The sequence below is a fragment of the Pleurodeles waltl genome, chromosome 3_1 (genome assembly GCF_031143425.1).
Source record: "Pleurodeles waltl isolate 20211129_DDA chromosome 3_1, aPleWal1.hap1.20221129, whole genome shotgun sequence".
NCBI lineage: Eukaryota > Metazoa > Chordata > Amphibia > Caudata > Salamandridae > Pleurodeles > Pleurodeles waltl.
The window spans coordinates 1,349,393,003-1,349,411,378 of record NC_090440.1 but is presented as its reverse complement, the minus strand read 5'-3'; the positions used below and the strand labels follow the sequence as shown (position 1 = coordinate 1,349,411,378).

The window sequence follows — 18,376 nt, the reverse complement described above, 5'->3', positions numbered from 1 at the left end:
TTAAATTGGTATATTGTATGTATGGCTGCCCAACAGTGACAGTTTTTTTTTTTAAACAATGGAAAACATTTGTAGATGGCTGCCCACGAATACCATGGCTAGCTGGAGGGCATGACTGTAAACGCAAGCGGATTGAGAGATATAGGTGGGAGTATGCAAAAGCTGGATGGGGGAGGGTTGGTTTAAAAAGAGGACAGGTAAAAGGGTGCACAGAGATTGGGGGTGGGGGGGGGGTGGGGGGGGGTTCCATTCATGTAATAACTTAAAATTGGGGACATGCTGCCACAAAACACATTCTTGCGCACTTAAGCAAAAGGTGGCATGGCACACGCAACGGGTGCACTGTACTTATCTATAACAACCACCTTTGATTGTAGTTATGGTGCCTAAAACTGATTGAGATCCTACGTAAGTCACCTCGTATCATCCCCTCTCTATGCTGAAAATGGATGCAAAAATACTCAGTTAACTACTGGCCACGAGGATGCTTAGACACATGTGGGTATTAGTGCACGAGGACCACTGCAGCTTTTTCCCCCCGAAGGAATACCCTGTGTAATTTACACCAGTTTGCATTGGTGCTACATGCTCCTGAGATAGAGGAGGAGCCATGCGCCCTGGCTCTGCTGGACGTTGAGCAGGCCTTTGATTCCCTCTCCTGGGAATGTCTCTGACTGGATTTGTGGCATGTGAGAGTGGGGGTGGTGTTTATTAAATGGGTGCAGCTACTTTATAGGGACCCAGTTGTGAGAGTTAGAGTAGGTAGAACGGTTTCACTGGGGTTCCACCTTAGAAGGGGGACCAGACAGGGGTGTCCTTTATCCTTACTGCTGCTTGAACTAGAGGCTGAACTGCTGGCAAACAGGCTGCCATCGGTGATGCTTGGCTGGGGAATAGCAGTGGGAGGGGCCACCCATGTGATCTCTTTACACAGATGATGCCCTGTTATATCAACAACAGCCGGAGTACCCCATCTCAATCCTGCTGGTGGCCCTGAAGGAGTTTGGGGTGTTCTCTGGACGCTATGTAAATCTACCAAGTCCAGGCTTTGGGGGAGGCCCATGAGTGTCAGCTCCAGTGTCTACTACTTCTGTGAGAGACCAAGAGCGCCTGATATTTAGATATAAGGATTGCTTGACAGGTGGACGCATTCTTGTCCCTTAATACAGGTCAAACCCTTGACAGCCATCGGCCCTCTTTTAAATTCTGGAACACACTATGGTTGTCCTTAACTGTTAAGGTGGCTAAATTTAAATGGCAGTCCAGTCCCGCTGCCTGTATGCCTTCCAGGGTGCGATATTTGAAATTTCCAAGAGATATTTTCCAGAACTTAATAATCTGCTGTTTGAACTATTGAGGAAACGAGTGCAACTGGCCACCCTTAAACGGCCTTGGGGTCGAGGGGAGTTCAACAGTTACCACCATGGTGTGGAACCCTACTATCTAGCAACCCAGCTGGAGCACGCACTACATTGGTTTGACGAGGGGGGGGCGACTGGGAAAACATCTGCTTTGTAATACTTATAGGGACCATGCTTTTCCAGAGTTATTAATGTTGGGGGCGAGAGTCCCCATGACAGCACCTTATGCAGTTAGTGAGGTATGTATGGGCTAAGAGAATGATCAGACGTACCCCTTATGCGCCAGAAAATCCCATATGGAATCTTCAGCCATATCATTAGATAACAAGGACAACGGCGATGAACAGATGATGGTTGGGGGGCTGCAATACACTTGGGGATATGTACCCAAATAATGGTATCATAACGATGCAAGACGCAATGGAATCTTTCCAGCTGGGTCAAGGGCAGTTTTTTTTTTTTTTTTTTTTTTACAGTTTGCTAAGATGGCAGCAACAACTCGTGACATTTGGCCCTCATTCCCAGAGACAAACCTCCCCCCAATCAGTAACGGACAGACTGAACACTGCCACAGGGTGGGTTGTCCCACAGAGTCCTGAAAAATCCCTTTTGGGATTGCTCAAAATAGGGAAAAAAAAAAAAAGTCCTAAGCAGGAAATTCCTGATACTGCGGTTGGCCCTTGCAAAATGAAGAGTAGCTATACTCTGGCTCTCTCCATCTCCCCCTCAGGTGCGATTGTGGGTGAAAGATATGGTGGAGAGGGCAGTGACGTAGGATCGGCATATGCATAAGTGTAGGAAGAATACAAAAAAATTGGATGATGACCTATGGGTTGGACTGCAATGTTGGCGGACTTGCTCAAGGCACCAGATACTAGGTCTCTGCAGAGTGTAGATCTATTGGAGTAGCCCCAATGAAGTTCTCATGTGTGTGGTATTTGGAAAGGCAGTCACCTGGTTACACTTGGTATGTACCGTGCCCACGTCCTGGGGATGCCTACAACACATCTGACTGTCTCTCCTTGAGACATGAACCCATACTTTAATACTCTCACAGAGACTTATTATTTCTAAGTGTCTAAGTGAAACATTCCAAGTATTGGTGGGTACCGTGCGGGAGGGAGGAGGTTCAATTAACTGTTTTATCATATATCAGATGTATGGATGTCATTATGCTAATAAACCAATAAAGAGTATGTATTAAAAAAACAAAAAAATACTTGAGATTGTTGTTAAACATAAATTGGTTTTATAGATCTTCTATGAGCTCTGTTTATAATCCGGATGAATTAGCACAATGATTGGATCCCAATTCAATGAAGCTGGCAAAGTACCATCACTCAACTCGGCTGAGTGCCATATCTGGAAACATTGAAGTGCTACAACCAGACTAGTTTCAAGTATATGCCAGTACACAAATAACCTCATCACATGGTTATGTGCAACGATATGAAGGAAAGCAAAGAATTAAAAAAAAGAAAAAAACATCCAAAAATCAAAGGAATTTGGAGGGTTGCTTAATTCCAAGGGCATAGGCATTCGGAAACTGCCCTACTAAAGATGTAGCACGATGGTCTTTCACCTCCATCAAGCACCTGATAGTTATGACATAGCTGAAAATTTAGAAATTACTTACTACCTCTGTATGATAAACGCATGGTCTTTCACCCCTATCAAGCTTACATGTTCTGCCCAGAGACCTGCATAGCCTGTGTTCAAGGATGCTTCAATCACTCATTAACATGTCTCAACTGGTTTTTTAACCATTACCACCAACACTACCCTATTTTTTTCCAGTACCTGTTTTCTTAAGATGTTGCATTTAACTGCTTCCCGATTCCTTTAATGGATTCTCAGACGTCATGATGCTTACTGGCTGCGATAACATTTCTGCGCGTTCTAACATGTTCACCAAAGCTCAACCTTTACTACGAACTTATGCACTTCTGGTCCCACCTCATTCCTCATCTGTTAAGGGTAAACACCCTGGTAGCGTCCCGGTGGGACGGCGCTACAAACAGTAAGCAACAACTCAATGAACAGGTTGAGCAGACTTTGGCCATTATTTTGACTTCAGAAACAGTGTAATGAACATCAGATCGCAAAAAACCTGCAGTGCAAACTACATAGTTCGTATCCATCTACAGGACGCAGACAGCCTCACTTCCTTAACTGCACAATTCAGAAAACATTCACAAAGCTTTTTTTCTACCCAGACGAGACATTTTTGGTGCTCCAAGCACAAATTACTGGTGGCTGCTTCAATAAAATCTAAAATAGGATCCTACCCCGAAGGAGAACTATATTAAACATATTCGGGCACAGCCATATAAGTCTCTCATTTGGGCCTTTACTAATGTTTTTGGCGATGCTGTTAAAAAAAGTAAAAAAATAAAATAAAAAAGATAAAAAAAAAAAATCAAAAAGTGGGGGGCAGGGGGAGGTGTGATTACGAGGTTGCATTATTTTGTAAGCAAGCGCCTGTGCGTGCCTACGGACGTAAATTGTGGGCTGGGGCAAGGTGGAGCCAGAGCAGCAGAGGGGCAAAAGAGTAGCACGTGGGTAAAGAGCAACAGAGCGGAGGGAAGAGAAACAAAAGTTAGAGTAATACGGGACACAGAGAAGCACAGGAGGGCGACAGATGGAAAACTCATGTATTCACATGGAGCACCTAACTAAAAGAAAAGTAGTTTGCTGAAAGTCAGCAGCAAAATGTATAAAAGACAGGCAGAGAGGTGGTAAAGAGGCTTTGCTCCAGAGGAAGGGACAAACACAAGACTGACAAGCTGCCACGTAAAAGGCCATCAAATAGGAAGCAAGAAAATTCAAGTGACAAACCCAACCAGTGGTACTGCAACGAGCAGGCTATAAACTCAGGTAACCCCACAATAGGTATTTTGCAAACTGTGCTGTGCTCGACCTAAAAAGCCAACTATCAAGAAAATGGGTTACAAAAAACGTTATTCCGAGAGCTGCACCCCCACTGGGGCAACAAGGTATGGTTAATATGGCTGAGGAAAGTTGAAAGGGGTTCATTTTATTCACATGTTATTACGAGTCCCACGGCGCCTAAAAGCCCTTACATTCACTGAACACAATTGGAAACAAGCTCCCAAAGCCCAAACTTCCACTCCAAAAGGTACACCAAAGTCAGCGAACCTAACAACAATGAATCCGTTGTAAATTCACCAAACAACAGTATCAACCGGCACCAACTGCTCTGTAAAGTCAACCGTCCCACAACAGCAACTTCCAAGCGCAGGAATGCAGAACAAAATATGTAATTCACAGGATGCAAATGATGCTCTCGCCACAACGTTATGTGCGACAGAACATTTTCTAGGTCACAAGTATGGTTATCATTTCCTGGGAAAACTGAATAAAGGGAGCTTAAAAATTAAACTAAAGGAGGTTATGTAAAGCGAGTGGTAATGCAACAGGTAAAGTGACATTTTCAGGTTGCGCACAGAGTGAGGGGGAATAGCCTTGGCCAGTATAGGCTTCAGTGCCCAGGAACACATGCCAGTTTTGAAAAGTTGGGTAAGATGACCATAAACATTGTAGAAACCATCACAGAAGGCAGGATTCAGTTGTCCCAAAAAGGGCACAAGGAAAGATGTTGAAGAAGTGGGTGCCAGACGAAAGGTTATGAGACAAAACAAAAAAAACAACAAAGATGGGAACCTGCAAAGACTATTGCAGAACAGACGAAGTGGGCGCTACTGTGGCACCAAGTAGAGGAAATGCAATACTTTTTAAGAGGAAGGAAAACTGCCTGATACAATTAGTACACTGTACTACTGTAATCAGTTTTCGAAGTACAGGAAATAAAACTGTTGAAGTGCTGCAAATACCATTTAACATAGCCTGCATAAAAAAACCAACAACGAAAGTAGGTTTTTGGTAGCGAAAATGAATATTAAATGAACAGAAGAAACCTCTGATAAAGTACAATAATGAACAACATATCCTGGGCGACAGGAAAAGCCTTAGTGCAAGGTTGAGGCATCCTCATCTGTTGGTGTGAAGAGGGTGGGATGTAAAGTGTTGTCATGTGCATATTTTAAGGCCCAGTAACCCTATGCCTCATACAAGTCCGGCTACTGACTAATACTAAGGAACTTTTCAGTTGGAGCTCAAATTATTCCCCCCTGAACAATGGAACAAGATGAGTCAATGGACATCAAAGACGCATTAAGGCGAAACTAATGCAGCTGCCTGTTCACATGGCTTAAATCCTCCTCTGGTCGATTCTTAACACCAGTAACTGCAACCGCCAGAGCACACTGAGCAGCTTTTGAGGATCCCTTGAAGGAAGTAAGAGGAGTGGCCTTCATACAGCGATCTTGAATTACCCTTCAGAAGTGAGCCTGATAGAATAAGAGTTGGTGTTCTTTTTCAAATAAATCTTAACCAAGGGGCTTCGGATATAAACTCAGGTCAGTGAAGATACTGGGAGAGGCGTGGTCCAGATTACAGAAAAAAAAAAAAAAAAAAAAAAAAAAAAAAAAAGAAGGAGCCACAGAAATTGAAGAGGACTTAACAAGAGACACCTGGCGCTCTGGGTGGCACGCCACGATGCTAAAGGGAAATTAGTGCTGTCCCAAGAATCAGAAAACGAGCAAATAAAAAAATTAAAAAAGCGGTGTTCAGGAATTAGCAAAATGCGGATCAACAACCGGGAGCGTAAACCATCACGAGCTAAACAAAGGACGAGATGTGACAAAGCTGGTTTGGAAGGTTAGACCATAAACTTAGACAGTTCAGAAACGGGCGTGTGGGGAAACCAACTGAGAGATAAAGGCTGAGTTGATGATGCACCAGAAGTTATACATTTAGCGAGGTACCTAGAATCGAGGCTGCAAGCACATTCAGAAGAAAAAAAAAAAAAAGAATGTATTGTCATGAGAATGGAAGGGAAGAAACAGCGACCCGCGTTCAAGGAAGCATGAGAGGCCACTTCTAAGGTGCAGAGACAGGAAACACCAGGCGTGGGCAAGTACCAGACATCCTGTGATGGGCGGAAGTATTTAAGAAAGGTCAGGTGTACAGGGGCACTAGGGGATTAGGGAGCACCCTCAGGGAGAGACTTAAATCTGGTCAAATTTGCTGCCGTAGGAAAAGTACAAATACAGTATCTTGGTCAAGGTTTTGCAACTACACAGTTGCAAGAAAGTTCAGTTTACTAAAAAGGTGCTTTTTTCCTTTACGATTTACAAGGTGCATTGCTCAATGCGCTTCAGAAAACTACTTCTTTCCACTTCTCTGATGGTGCCACCTAATATCCCTAGCCTTGCCTTGCCGCAACACAGCCGTCAGCAAAATTAGAAATCAAGACCTTTCCATACCCTCGTCTTGACTGTACTCTACCAAAACCTTTCCAATAAACTGTTTTAAGTCTGCCCCTGGTTTAGTCCTATTTTACCATGGGAAGGCCTCCCTCTTCCTTCACCATTCCTTGTGCCCTTTATCAGGCCTGAGAGGCCCTCAGTCTGTGGCATACAAAATCTCACATCGGGAACAAATCCTCGCAGGTTGCGCCTCTTCCCACCCTCAGCAGAAGGGCCACCACTTGCCCATGTGGGCTTCCAACCCATACCAGATATCATCATGGCCACAACATGGACGACTCAGACCACGTGTGGCTTGATACCCCTAAATCATTTGGCTTCTTAAGAATAATTTGAGTGCAGGAGGCTCAAAATTATCACCATTTGCCCAGTACCGTAAATTTCTTAACTCCACTGGTTTTCCACTAAATAAGTAGCCTCGAAATTGTATTTTCAGAGATCAAGCCCCCAGGGAAACTGTCACATTTGGGCCCCGTGACACAATATGGTCTGCGTGTTCTCCCACTTACATAAACTACACATGAGGTCTGTTAGATCATGTAACTTCCCTTGTTTTCACAATGACGGAAAATGATGACATGGTAAGTTTATCACCAGAATTATATAAGGGATACCGGGTCCTCCATTTCCCCCTAACAAAGAAGTAATCCAAAAGAAAACGGTTGACCGAGAACCAATGTTGCCGAAAACATTCTGGTCTCCTTTAGTACTACGAAAGCTGCTTTAGGTTCTTCGTGCCAGTATGTCTTGCTCCAACTACCAAGGTAACCCTTTGCCAGCCTACACTGTCCTAAAGTAAGCTCGGATGACCATTACTGATAACAAAAAGGGACAATAAGATATCAATTTAAGATTTATGCTAGACCCTCCACAGTGAAATAAGTCGCCTACTGTGCCACTCACTGCCCCAGTTCAGTTTCCAAGGAACCAGAAGCCTGACTGGTTTACATAATGTTGGTCTCTGCTTGAAGACCGATACTGAGAAAAATTAAATATGTACTTGAATCGGCACAGAGTAAACAACAACAGCTGGTATTAATTCAGCATTCGGTCCTTCATTTTCCCTGACTGCCAAACACACTCAAGGCACAACAAAACGAACCAGCTTCTATGCCATCCATACATCGAAGCCTAACTCATATTAAACCTCTCATCCCAGCCCTTAACACTCAAAGTGGGCACTGAGCTACCTGGGAAAGATAAGGTTATCCTCCTGCACATAAAAGTTTAGTTTGGGGGGGGGGGGGGGGGGGAGTTATACATCTTTGAGTCACTCTCCTTCTATAGAACCTTTCAGAGACATCACTGATGTTGAATGGAAACGTGACTATTAGGAGACTGTGAAGAAACGCAGATCTGCGAATGTCTATTACACTGAAGGGAAAAGGAGGCACACCCCCTAACCCTAGAACATGGGTAGTTAAATAAGCAATTGAACAATGGTCCTACGGGGAAAACCCTGGTCTTCCTGGTAAACAATTTTTAAACAATCTTCAAAATGTGCACATTGTCAACAATTCATATTTTATTATATAGTAGGTGCATATTTCTTTACTAAAAAAACATCATTCTTATATTTTTAATTCAATTCTTACGGTGCTCCTATAAAGATGGCACAGTGAAAGTGAATATAGTGAAAAACAATTGTGCAAATGTGCTCTGTACATTATATACAAGATGTGGTTAAAACATACATTTTCTGCGATCTTCTATAAGCGGACTTATATTACTCCAGAGGTCCAGAAGTCACTTTTTAGCCTCTCAAGAAAAATCCACACTATCAAAATGTCAACGTTTTGACCCCATTTATGTAGATCAGTCTATCCAGGGTCATCATCAGGACTGTTTGCTATAGTTAGCACCAGTCAGTCATTGTATTCTGTCTCAGGGTGATTGTTTAATCATCTCACCCTCCACTGACTTCAGACCCCGTTAGTCTCTCCTCTCCTTGTAAACCTCCATTTGGTTTGTTTTTCATAACAAAGGATGCCTGCTTACATCTCTGAGATTTCTTGTTATGTTTTAACCACATCTTGTATATAATGTACAGAGCACATTTGCACAACCGTTTTTCACTACATTCACTTTCACTGCGCCGTCACTATAGGAGCACAGTAAGGATTAAATTCAAAATATAAGAATGACTTTTTTTAGTAAAGAAATATGCACCTACTATATAATAAAATATGAATTGTTGACAACATTTGCACATGTTTGAAGATTGTTTAAAAATGGTTTACCAGGAAGACAAGGGTTTTACTCCCCACTGTAGGACCATTGTTCAATTGCTTGTTTATTACACTGACAAGCACTGTAAGCTACACCAAAAACAGAACTCGTATTATTACAAGCCTGCAGGGCAAAGGGGGAACAGGCACTCTCACATGGTAGAAACTTCATTCAGATCTAGGAGATGATCTCCCATCTCATAATCTCTTCAGTCAGTATCACCTGTACTCAACTTTGAAATCTAGAACATACAATCATCAGTGGTCCTAATGCCCACTATCTTTCTTAAATGTGTTCCTGTATTAGTTTTCTTAAGTGAATAAGCCCTTTTCATGCAACCACTGTGTGCTAGATTCTTTCGTTATGTCACTTTTCCTTTGGTTCAAAAATGTTTTGTGATGAACATAGATTTTTCAATGGGGTGTTTAAGATCGTAGGTCGGCAGCTCCAAGTTACCCATGCTTACCATTTTTTTTACTTTTCATTATCCGTGCATAGTCACAAAACTCTTGAATATTTTAAATAATTTGGGCATTTAATTTTGATATGCATTTGTTGTCTTTAGTTTGGGGTTTTTCACATATTGTGGATACGTTAAAGCAACAAAGATGTGCCTTTAGAGGTTACCAGCCAATTGCCTTGTAAAATATGGGTAGCCACCAGTAATATAGGTGCACATCCTATGGGAACCTCAAGAGTCTTTTGTAAGTCAGCAGCTGTTACCTGCCCTATTCTCATGACGGGTTCAACTTAGAGTTCCAAATATTACGGAAAACTCGCCTGCACCATGGTAGAAGAAATGTACCTTAAAGCACACCGGTAGAGAACAGCTGTCTTACCTGCGAATCCTGTACCTTCTGTCCTCGACCCCCATATTTCCTTATCCACAGGTCTGTGCTTCTCTCTAGTCACTTCCCTACATCTAGTCCATGAGTTTCTGGCACTTCTGCACTATTGCCTTATATAATTGTGCCACTCACCGACTGTACTCTTCTCAGAGGTTTACCTGTCCCTTGACACCCAGAGACTCCCCTCAATGTGTCCATGAGCCCGAACACCCTCCCCCATTATTTTTCCTGTGCTATGGTTGTGGACAACCTCATCAGGGCGTCTAATCTGCAGTTCTCAAATGTGCATCACCCCACTCCTATTCTGGTCCCATACCCAGTTATTTTTGTCATGAGCTTTGCACAAATATACTCTAGTCCATTCCATATGCCGAGGTTACAATGAATGGGTCTATACCCCTTCTCCAGTGTACATACATCTCCTACTTGTTGTGTGGTTTTGATCCGCACAGACATGTTTTATGTACTAATCAATGTCATGCTTCAAACTCTGACATAGCACTGTTTTCTTCCTAACGATTTCTGGAGGTATTCTTTGTTTCAATATTTCTTCCTCTTTCTAAAAATATTGGAAATACAATAATGTTGAATTCTTTCTGATCCTGACCTTATCTTGACATTGATCACTGACTGTATGTTTATGCTACAGTGTGTTCTATTTAGGAAGGGGGTGCTCAAAAACAACCAGCTGTGACTTACGGCATTCAGACTCACAATGGGCAGACTAATAATTATGCTATTTTTGAGCCATTTCACATGTGGGATGATGGGAGCATAGTCTACGCAGAGTTTCTGTATCAGTTTTAATACTATTTGGGGTGCTTAAATACTTATGGATTATCTGATCTCAGGCTGTATGACCACGAGATTTCAGTACTTCACGCCCCCTTTCCCTCCCACACACGAACACACACAAAATGCTGGCCCTGCACCACCTCCACTCCCACTCCCTAGCTCAGTAGTCTTCAAACTCTAGGGGTGCCTCAAGTGATTTGGGGGGGGCGCCAGACTAGCCAAAAGCAGCATTATACAGATAGCAGGCCTTTGTTTTAAGCAGAAGCATATTTTTGCATTTTTAAAAAGGTAACAGTACTAAACTGCAATGCTTAAATAGGTCTAGACATATTTAAACATTGCCATCTTTATAAAATAATTGTGAAAAGTTCTGTGTGGGGGCACATTGATTTTTATTTTCCAACTGGGGTGGGGGGGGGGGGGGGGGAGGCACGGCATAAATAAGTTTGGAGACCACTGCCCTAGCTCCTCTAACTTTGATACTGAGAACCTTCCTGCCCGTGGTGCTGGTCTTAACTCTTCCCTTGTTATGACATTTCAGTACTTCTCAACTGCCTCTTCCCTCGTGCTAAGGCTGCAACTTGTTTGAGGCCTGCCATTCTCCACCAAGTACTTCTCCATTCCAAAAAGAATGTATTATTAGTCTACATTCAACCTTGCCCGCAAGTTGTCAGCACTTTTCCAAAGATCAGTACCCCTTCTCTCCAAAGGAGCAAATCATTTCCTCTCAAATTTCTTCTATCAAGAGCATATAATATACCAAGTCCTCGCCTTGTGTAAAAGCTTGAAGAACTTCTCCCCAATCTTCCTTTCCAATTCTAGGAATATGGCCTTGGGGAAAGGGGGGAGTCATCCTTCTCTCTAGGATTTGTAATGTGCAGCCATCGACCAGTCCATGAACTTCTCCTCTTAAAGATGCAACTGTGGAGGGTTTAGTGAAGACAAGTACTCAGTAGTGTTTGTGTAGCATCATCTTTATTCATCAACTCTGCTGCAGCAGGGAAGTAGCACCTTCCCCCTAATAATCCTACTCTAACCGCCTCTCTCAGAACCCCCTGTAAATATTTAACATGCCATTCTTACCTCACAACCTAAATTACATTATACACTCTGCCGCATGCAAGAAGCAGCGCCACACACCTCCCTCTTCATACACACACAAAACTAAATAACTAACCAATTTAAAATAATTATAAAACAACCATTTTCAAACATTCCTAATATGAAATTTACATAGCAAATAAACAAATACATTTTTTTGTTACAGTAGAGATTGATAAAGCAACCCTATTTCTCCACAGAATTTCCAAAAGAAATTTGAAAACTAATTCAACATAAAATCTTTCAACTTTGCTGGAGTACAAATGGCCCTACCAGTCTGCTAGTTCTTCCCCAACCTTAGATTCCCCCACCCCCCCCCCACTGAACCTAGAGTTTCTCTCCTATGTCAGAAAGGTATTCTCCGCCAGTAACCTTCCCAAACCTTGTTTGATCCATTTCACAACCTTCCACATTCTCATCTTCCCACAACTAATCATTTTCAAATAACAGACAGCTGCCTCTCTGTTGTATATACCTGTGCTAATAAATGGTTAAACACAGTGCGTGCTTTTAGTTGTTAGGTTATGCACGTGCCATTAGGTTCTATAAGAACTTGTGTTTATACAAGCTGTGTTTTGAAACTGGCTCTTTAAACACAGTGCGTGCTTTTAGTTGTTAGGGTATGCACCTGCCATTAGGTTCTATAAGAACTTGTGTTTATACAAGCTGTGTTTTGAAACTGGCTCTGCCAGCCCTTAAGGATTGTTATGATTTAGCGGTTCAGCTTGGCTATTACAGCAGTTGACTTATGACCTCCAGAGTACTGGTGTTGGTCTTTGTGGGCTCTTGTATGTATGCAGCAATAAATATCTTTACGGCAACAGACATTTCATGTCCTTGAACAAATTATTGGAGAAGAGGCATACAACACTATCACAATCCTTGCTGTCTTCCCCTCTGCGTCTCACCATACGACTCATGCCATCACTCAATATTGCCGAATTCCGTAAACACTCCAACTCTCAAGAGCTTTGAATAAGCACTCTCCCCTTTAAGCACCTTGACAACTTTTCTGACCTGGACCCACCCCCTTCCTTACATCCGCGCTTACCATTTAAGTTGTTCTTGTAAATATTCTCCCTAACCATCTCTAGTGACCATTCTACCTTCCTCGCTTTCTCCAGCTATCCTAAATTGCCTTTTGTGTATGATTTTTTTTACTTCCATTAATACAAATGGGCTAAACTCTATAACAGAAGACGTGAAGCCGACAAAATTATTTCAATCTCAACTGCCCACTTCTTGTCACACACTTGCTAGTTTAACAGTTCCCTTAATCATAATTAAAACGCTCCACAGCGCATTTCCAGAGGGATGGTACACTGACTTATTAAAGTGGATCACTCCATTCCCCTTTAAAAACTCCATCACTCAGATTTGAACTGTGGTCCATTATCACTCAGTAATCTTCTAGGTAATCCTTATCGTAAGAAAATACCGTCTTAAAAAAAATAGAAAATCCAATGACTGCATCAGCCCTTTACCCACAGGCTAAAGGAGTCAATCAAAACAATCACACATTTTTACTCTCACTCATCATAGTCTGAACAGGATCCATAAAATCCATTGTACCCACATCCCAAGCCACTCTGGACATTCCATAGAAAACAAAAGATCCTCATCGCCAATTTGTAGTGAAGACAAGTTCTCAGTAGTGTGTGTGTGACACCTTTAGTCCTGAACTCTGCAGCAACGGGGAAGTGGCCCCTTCCTCCCTCAGAACCCCGTTACATACTTACCGTTCCATTCTTACTTCACAACCCAGGTGACATCATACATTCTGCTGCATGCCAGCAGCAACACCAAAGAGGGGCAGAGGAACTGTTACCATCTTTCCCTGCGTGCTTTCAAAACCCAAATCACCATTCTCTACGAGCTTGTTATGCACCCAACAAACACACACAACTTGTTCAACTATGTCCAGAACTTCTCCATCGCACTCATACTTGAGTAGGGCCTGTAGATGACCTGCTGGGAACCACCCCAAGGAAGGGCAGGTCTTACCACGTTGCAACCCAAGTTACCAGTACTTGTCAAATGTATTTCTCGTTGAAAGGATTTCATCTGCGCGGAATGGGGAGCATGCTGTTCTTGCCGGGTATCCTTGTATTGCCAACATCCCTCTGCCTATGTAGTTGCCCAAGATGCATTAACACTCAAGACGGTTAAGTAAAACCCCTGCCTCAAAGATTACATACATTCACAGAACAAGCACTAGACACAACCTTCTGATTGTTCATGAACTCGTATGGCTTCTCGCAATCCTTTACTCTCGTCCATGGCTTGTGTCCCTCCACTCCCTCTGGTTTCTGACCCCCTCCCGACACCCCAAACTTTTTGCGTGTGCTTAGATGGCTTATTACGGTTTGCACCAGTTGGGTTTTAAACCCCACCCACTATCATTTTCCTTAAGCTATGCCTTTGTTAACCGCAGTCAAAACCTTTAGCCATATATAGTGGTCCATAGTGGGAGTGCGTCCGCTGTGTGTTTTTTCACCATTTCCACGAGCTTCTAGCACTTCTTTTGTGTCCTCTTACCCTCCCAACCACTTGGTATGGTTGTAAACCACGAGCAGGGCCTGCGCCCACGGCAGCTAGCTATCCCCTCAGCTCACCTTGTCCATAAGCTTCCAGCACTTCTCCACGGTACGCTTGTCCACGGCCCCCGGCTGGGCCGGGTTTAGGTGGTGATGGTGAGGGTTCAGGGCGTCCTTCATCAGCCCGATGAGACCTCCTCCACGCCGCAGGTTGGCGGCCATGTCCTGTTCCGGGGGGCCCCAGGGAAAGAGAGGTCCCGAGGGGGCACCGGCTACGGAACTGTCTGGGGACAGAGGGTGAGACAGGTCTGATGGGGCCCAGCTGGGTGTCCCACTGGTAAGGCTCCGGGTTCAGGACTCTCCGATCACAGACTAGCCACTCTATCCTCCGGCCCTCGCCCCTCCATCCCCCACTCCCTCCTCCCCGACGCCCCCGGAAAGCGGAACCGACGCGCCGCACGCTCTGCACCGCCCACAAACAGCACCGGCTACGCATGCGCCAGGATAGGGCGTGACAGGAAATGCCAATGCGCATGCGTGCTGCAGTCTGAGTTTATACCAGGTTTTAAAGATCGTATCATATAATTGTACCTCGCATGATCTCTCGTAACGTTGAGAAACCAGTTTCCCAAGGTAACATGGCCACCGCGGACGCCATGTTTATTAAGGGCACAAGACCTGCAAAATACAAACGCCCCCTGCCTAGCTGCTGCTGCCCAATAATGCCCGTCCACGGAACCATGTTGCTTGTGGTAAAAGCGCATGAGTTATACGAAGCTCGAAAACGTGGCTGACTTGAATGTACACATCAGTATACACTATCCACGATGGGAGACAAAAGCTCTGTAGCTCCATTAAGCGCGATGTGCACACTACTGAATCTCGAGAGCGAACATTACTATTGAAGGGCTCCAGATCAATACCTGTCACGCTTTTAGCTTATTTACGTGTGGATTTTTTGTGTTTGCAGTGCTCCTTTGGGAGACATTTCAATACCTTGAATGTGGGACGCTGAGTAACAGTTTATCATCAGCACAAGGCATTTATGGTAGGAAAAAAATATTTAAAAGAAGTTAGCGCATTTTCCACCCTTCCTTTGCTGTTAAAGAACAGGAAACTCATGATACTTCTCTCTGACCCACACACTATTCAAGCAGGAAACCCACGATTTTTTAAGGCAAAATTGCTTTATTTTGACAGTCTCCTCCCTGAAATCGCCTCTGCTTCAATATAAATCATCAGTGGGAGGAAATACGTTCTTACGATTGTTCTTTTTTGAATCTTCCGCTTTCCTCCTCTAAAATGTTGGTATGTATGCTGTCCTCGTTTCCTAATCTTTTGCACGGACCTTCATGCCGCCTTTCCAATTCATGATGACGATAAACCTTTATTGCATAATTAATAAAAATTGGTCCAATCATCAATTTACATAAATGGTAAAATTGGTAGGCCAGAAACAATCAATGGTGTTTCAAGCTCACATAGTGTAAAACAACAGACCCTAGCCAAGGGGATGGAAGTCCTTTAAAGGTTGGCTTTTTCATCAGGGGTGATGATTATGCTAACACGTCCTTCTATGTTAATTTATACACATTAGGACTCGTTTTAGGCCGATGAATCTTTTGACCCAGTGGTGAGACACCGTAAGACGAGGTAACTGATCAATATGTCAAGCAATATGTCAATAATGTCATCAACATATATCACCACAATATATTTCAGTTTAGACATTTGTTAAAACTGTCGGCGCAACCATGACCTTTCAGTCATGAATAACCACACCTTATTGAAGTATTGTGAATTTTATTCCCTATTGATTACAATCTAATAGCAGATGTATTAATCTCAAAACCAAGAAGCAAAAGAGCATAGTCACGATATGGCAATTATAATCGGATTTAGACAATGTGAAGATGACAAACGTTAAGCCATAAATCAAATAAGTTGAATAGCATATACAACGCAGTTCAGCATTTCACCATGTCAGTCATGTTCGTCACGTCAGTCAATGTGAGTCCTACCCTATCCACTAATTAGCATTAGCATGTTGGACTTCATGCAAAAACAATTTAGAACATCAATTTAGAAAACATCTAACTAAGGCTATAAATCAAAAATACAGCAGTTGGTACCTAGAAAGAAAAAGCAAGGGGACGAATTTCAATAGCATCAGGCATATTTACCCTCCTCTGAATAGGTCAGCATACAGGTTCAGACTTCGTCTTCAGGGCATCAGTTGAATCACCATCAGTCTATCTTAGTCTAAGGGCAGGGGACACTTCCCTCATAAGAAAGAAAGCGTAATGGGGCAGCTAAGAGTGAGGATAATTTATTAAGTCTCAAGTCACCAAACAGAGTGACAAAGTTTCTGGATGCAATCGATATCATTCCCTACCCAGATCTCCTGAACCCTCTGTGTCACGGGTTTTTATCCACTTTTTGCAATACCTTCCCCCAAAATTGTATTGGACAGTCACTTTCCCCAGTATCTGTAACCTATCAAATTATACATTAAGTAATGCATTTGTCATCCTAAGATAGTTTATAATATTTTGATTGGTCTTCATAATTGACGTTTTTCGTAGGTGGCACATCCGGGGTTACTTCATTCTTTGGCACGCTCTTCGGGTCAAAAGTTCTCTTTTCCATGGTCGAAAGTCCTTGAAAGTGTCCATATTCTGTTGCAAAGTGTATAACTCTATACTAAAGCAGCTAGCATGCGAATGGGAAAAACCATTAATGATGCAAAAACGTAGAAAAGAACAAATGCTGGGTCATGGCCTTTTGCAAGTCAGCACACTGGAGAAACAGAAAAATATGTTTTAATATAAGAGTTGCACAGTTAGTTCTTCAGCTCAAGCTAACTTAAGACTTATGGATTCTAATAAAATGCGATCTTCGTACGTGTTAATTAATATATTTGATCAATTCATAATGCAAACAATTATTTCTTGTAAATGACATTAGTATATGTGTGCAATATTTCTTCCATGTTTAAAATACGTTTCAATGAATAATATTATTAATACAGCATTGTAAAATATAAGCATTTCACATCTAGAATAGGTAATGTTTAAACTACACTCTGTCAATTAATTAAAAACTGCCTCTCGCATGCCGTGCTGACTAATGTTCTGCATCTAGGCTGAACGAGAGAGTACATTGAAGGAGGTTGTTTAATCTTGAGCTGAACGTCTCCCTCACTTTTCTGAGTTTGTTAACACATGCTTTAAAAGGAGTTCTGCTTTTAATATAAATTTGGCTACACATGCCATGTTCTGTGTTGTCAATCCTTTGAGACAAAATAAGATGGCTTGTCTGCATGATCAAATGATATTTGTGTTAAACATGTTTTTGAGGAACAGTTTGCGCCAGGGTGAGAGTGCAGGGTTTATGAATAGAAGCTGTAGAAAGTCTTCCTGATGATATGCACATAGCCTGTGTAAGGAAATGCCTTCCTTGGCATGGTTACTGCCTAACCTTTTGCGTTTTGTTAATGCCAGTTATGATTTAAAGTGTGTTGGGACCCTGCTAACCAGGCCCCAGCACCAGTGTTCTTTCCCCAAACTGTACCTTTCTTCCCACAAATGGCACAGCCCTGGCACACAGATAAGTCACTTGTAAATGGTACCCCTGGTACCAGGGCCCTGTGGCCAGGGAAGGTCTCCAAGAGCTGCAGCATGTATTATGCCACCATGGGGACCCCTCACTCAGCACATGCACACTGCCTCACAGCTTGTGTGTGCTGGTGGGGAGAAAATGAATAAGTCGACATGGCACTCCCCTCAGGGTGCCATGCCCACCTCTCACTGCCTGTGGCATAGGTAAGTCACCCCTGTAGCAGGCCTTACAGCCCTAAGGCAGGGTGAACTATACCACAGGTGAGGGCATAAGTGCATGAGCACTATGCCCCTATAGTGTCTAAGCAAAACCTTAGACATTGTAAGTGCAGGGCACCCATAAAGAGTATATGGCCTGAGAGTCTGTCAGTTACGAACTCCACAGTTCCATAATGGCTACACCAAAATCTGGGAAGTTTGGTATCAAACTTCTCAGCACAATAAATGCACACTGATGCCAGTGTGGGTTTTATTGTAAAATACACCCACAGGGCATATTAGAGATGCCACCTGAATACCAGTCCGACTCCTAAG

The 18,376-nt window shown here is 43.0% G+C and overlaps 1 protein-coding gene across 3 annotated transcripts in view; it reads right to left on the bottom strand.

Moving 5' to 3' along the window:
• The window catches only part of CBL (Cbl proto-oncogene), a 404,076-nt gene extending 389,399 nt beyond the window's left edge, over window positions 1-14,677 (bottom strand). For 2 of the 3 annotated variants that reach the window (XM_069224840.1, XM_069224842.1), the window contains exon 1: window positions 14,301-14,676. In XM_069224840.1, the coding sequence (XP_069080941.1) occupies window positions 14,301-14,444 (144 nt within the window). In that variant the 5' untranslated portion in view covers window positions 14,445-14,676. Of the gene's footprint in view, window positions 1-14,300 lie in introns of all 3 variants that reach the window. The other variant, XM_069224841.1, reaches the window with a different exon arrangement.
• Between the last annotated feature and the right edge of the window lie 3,699 nt (window positions 14,678-18,376).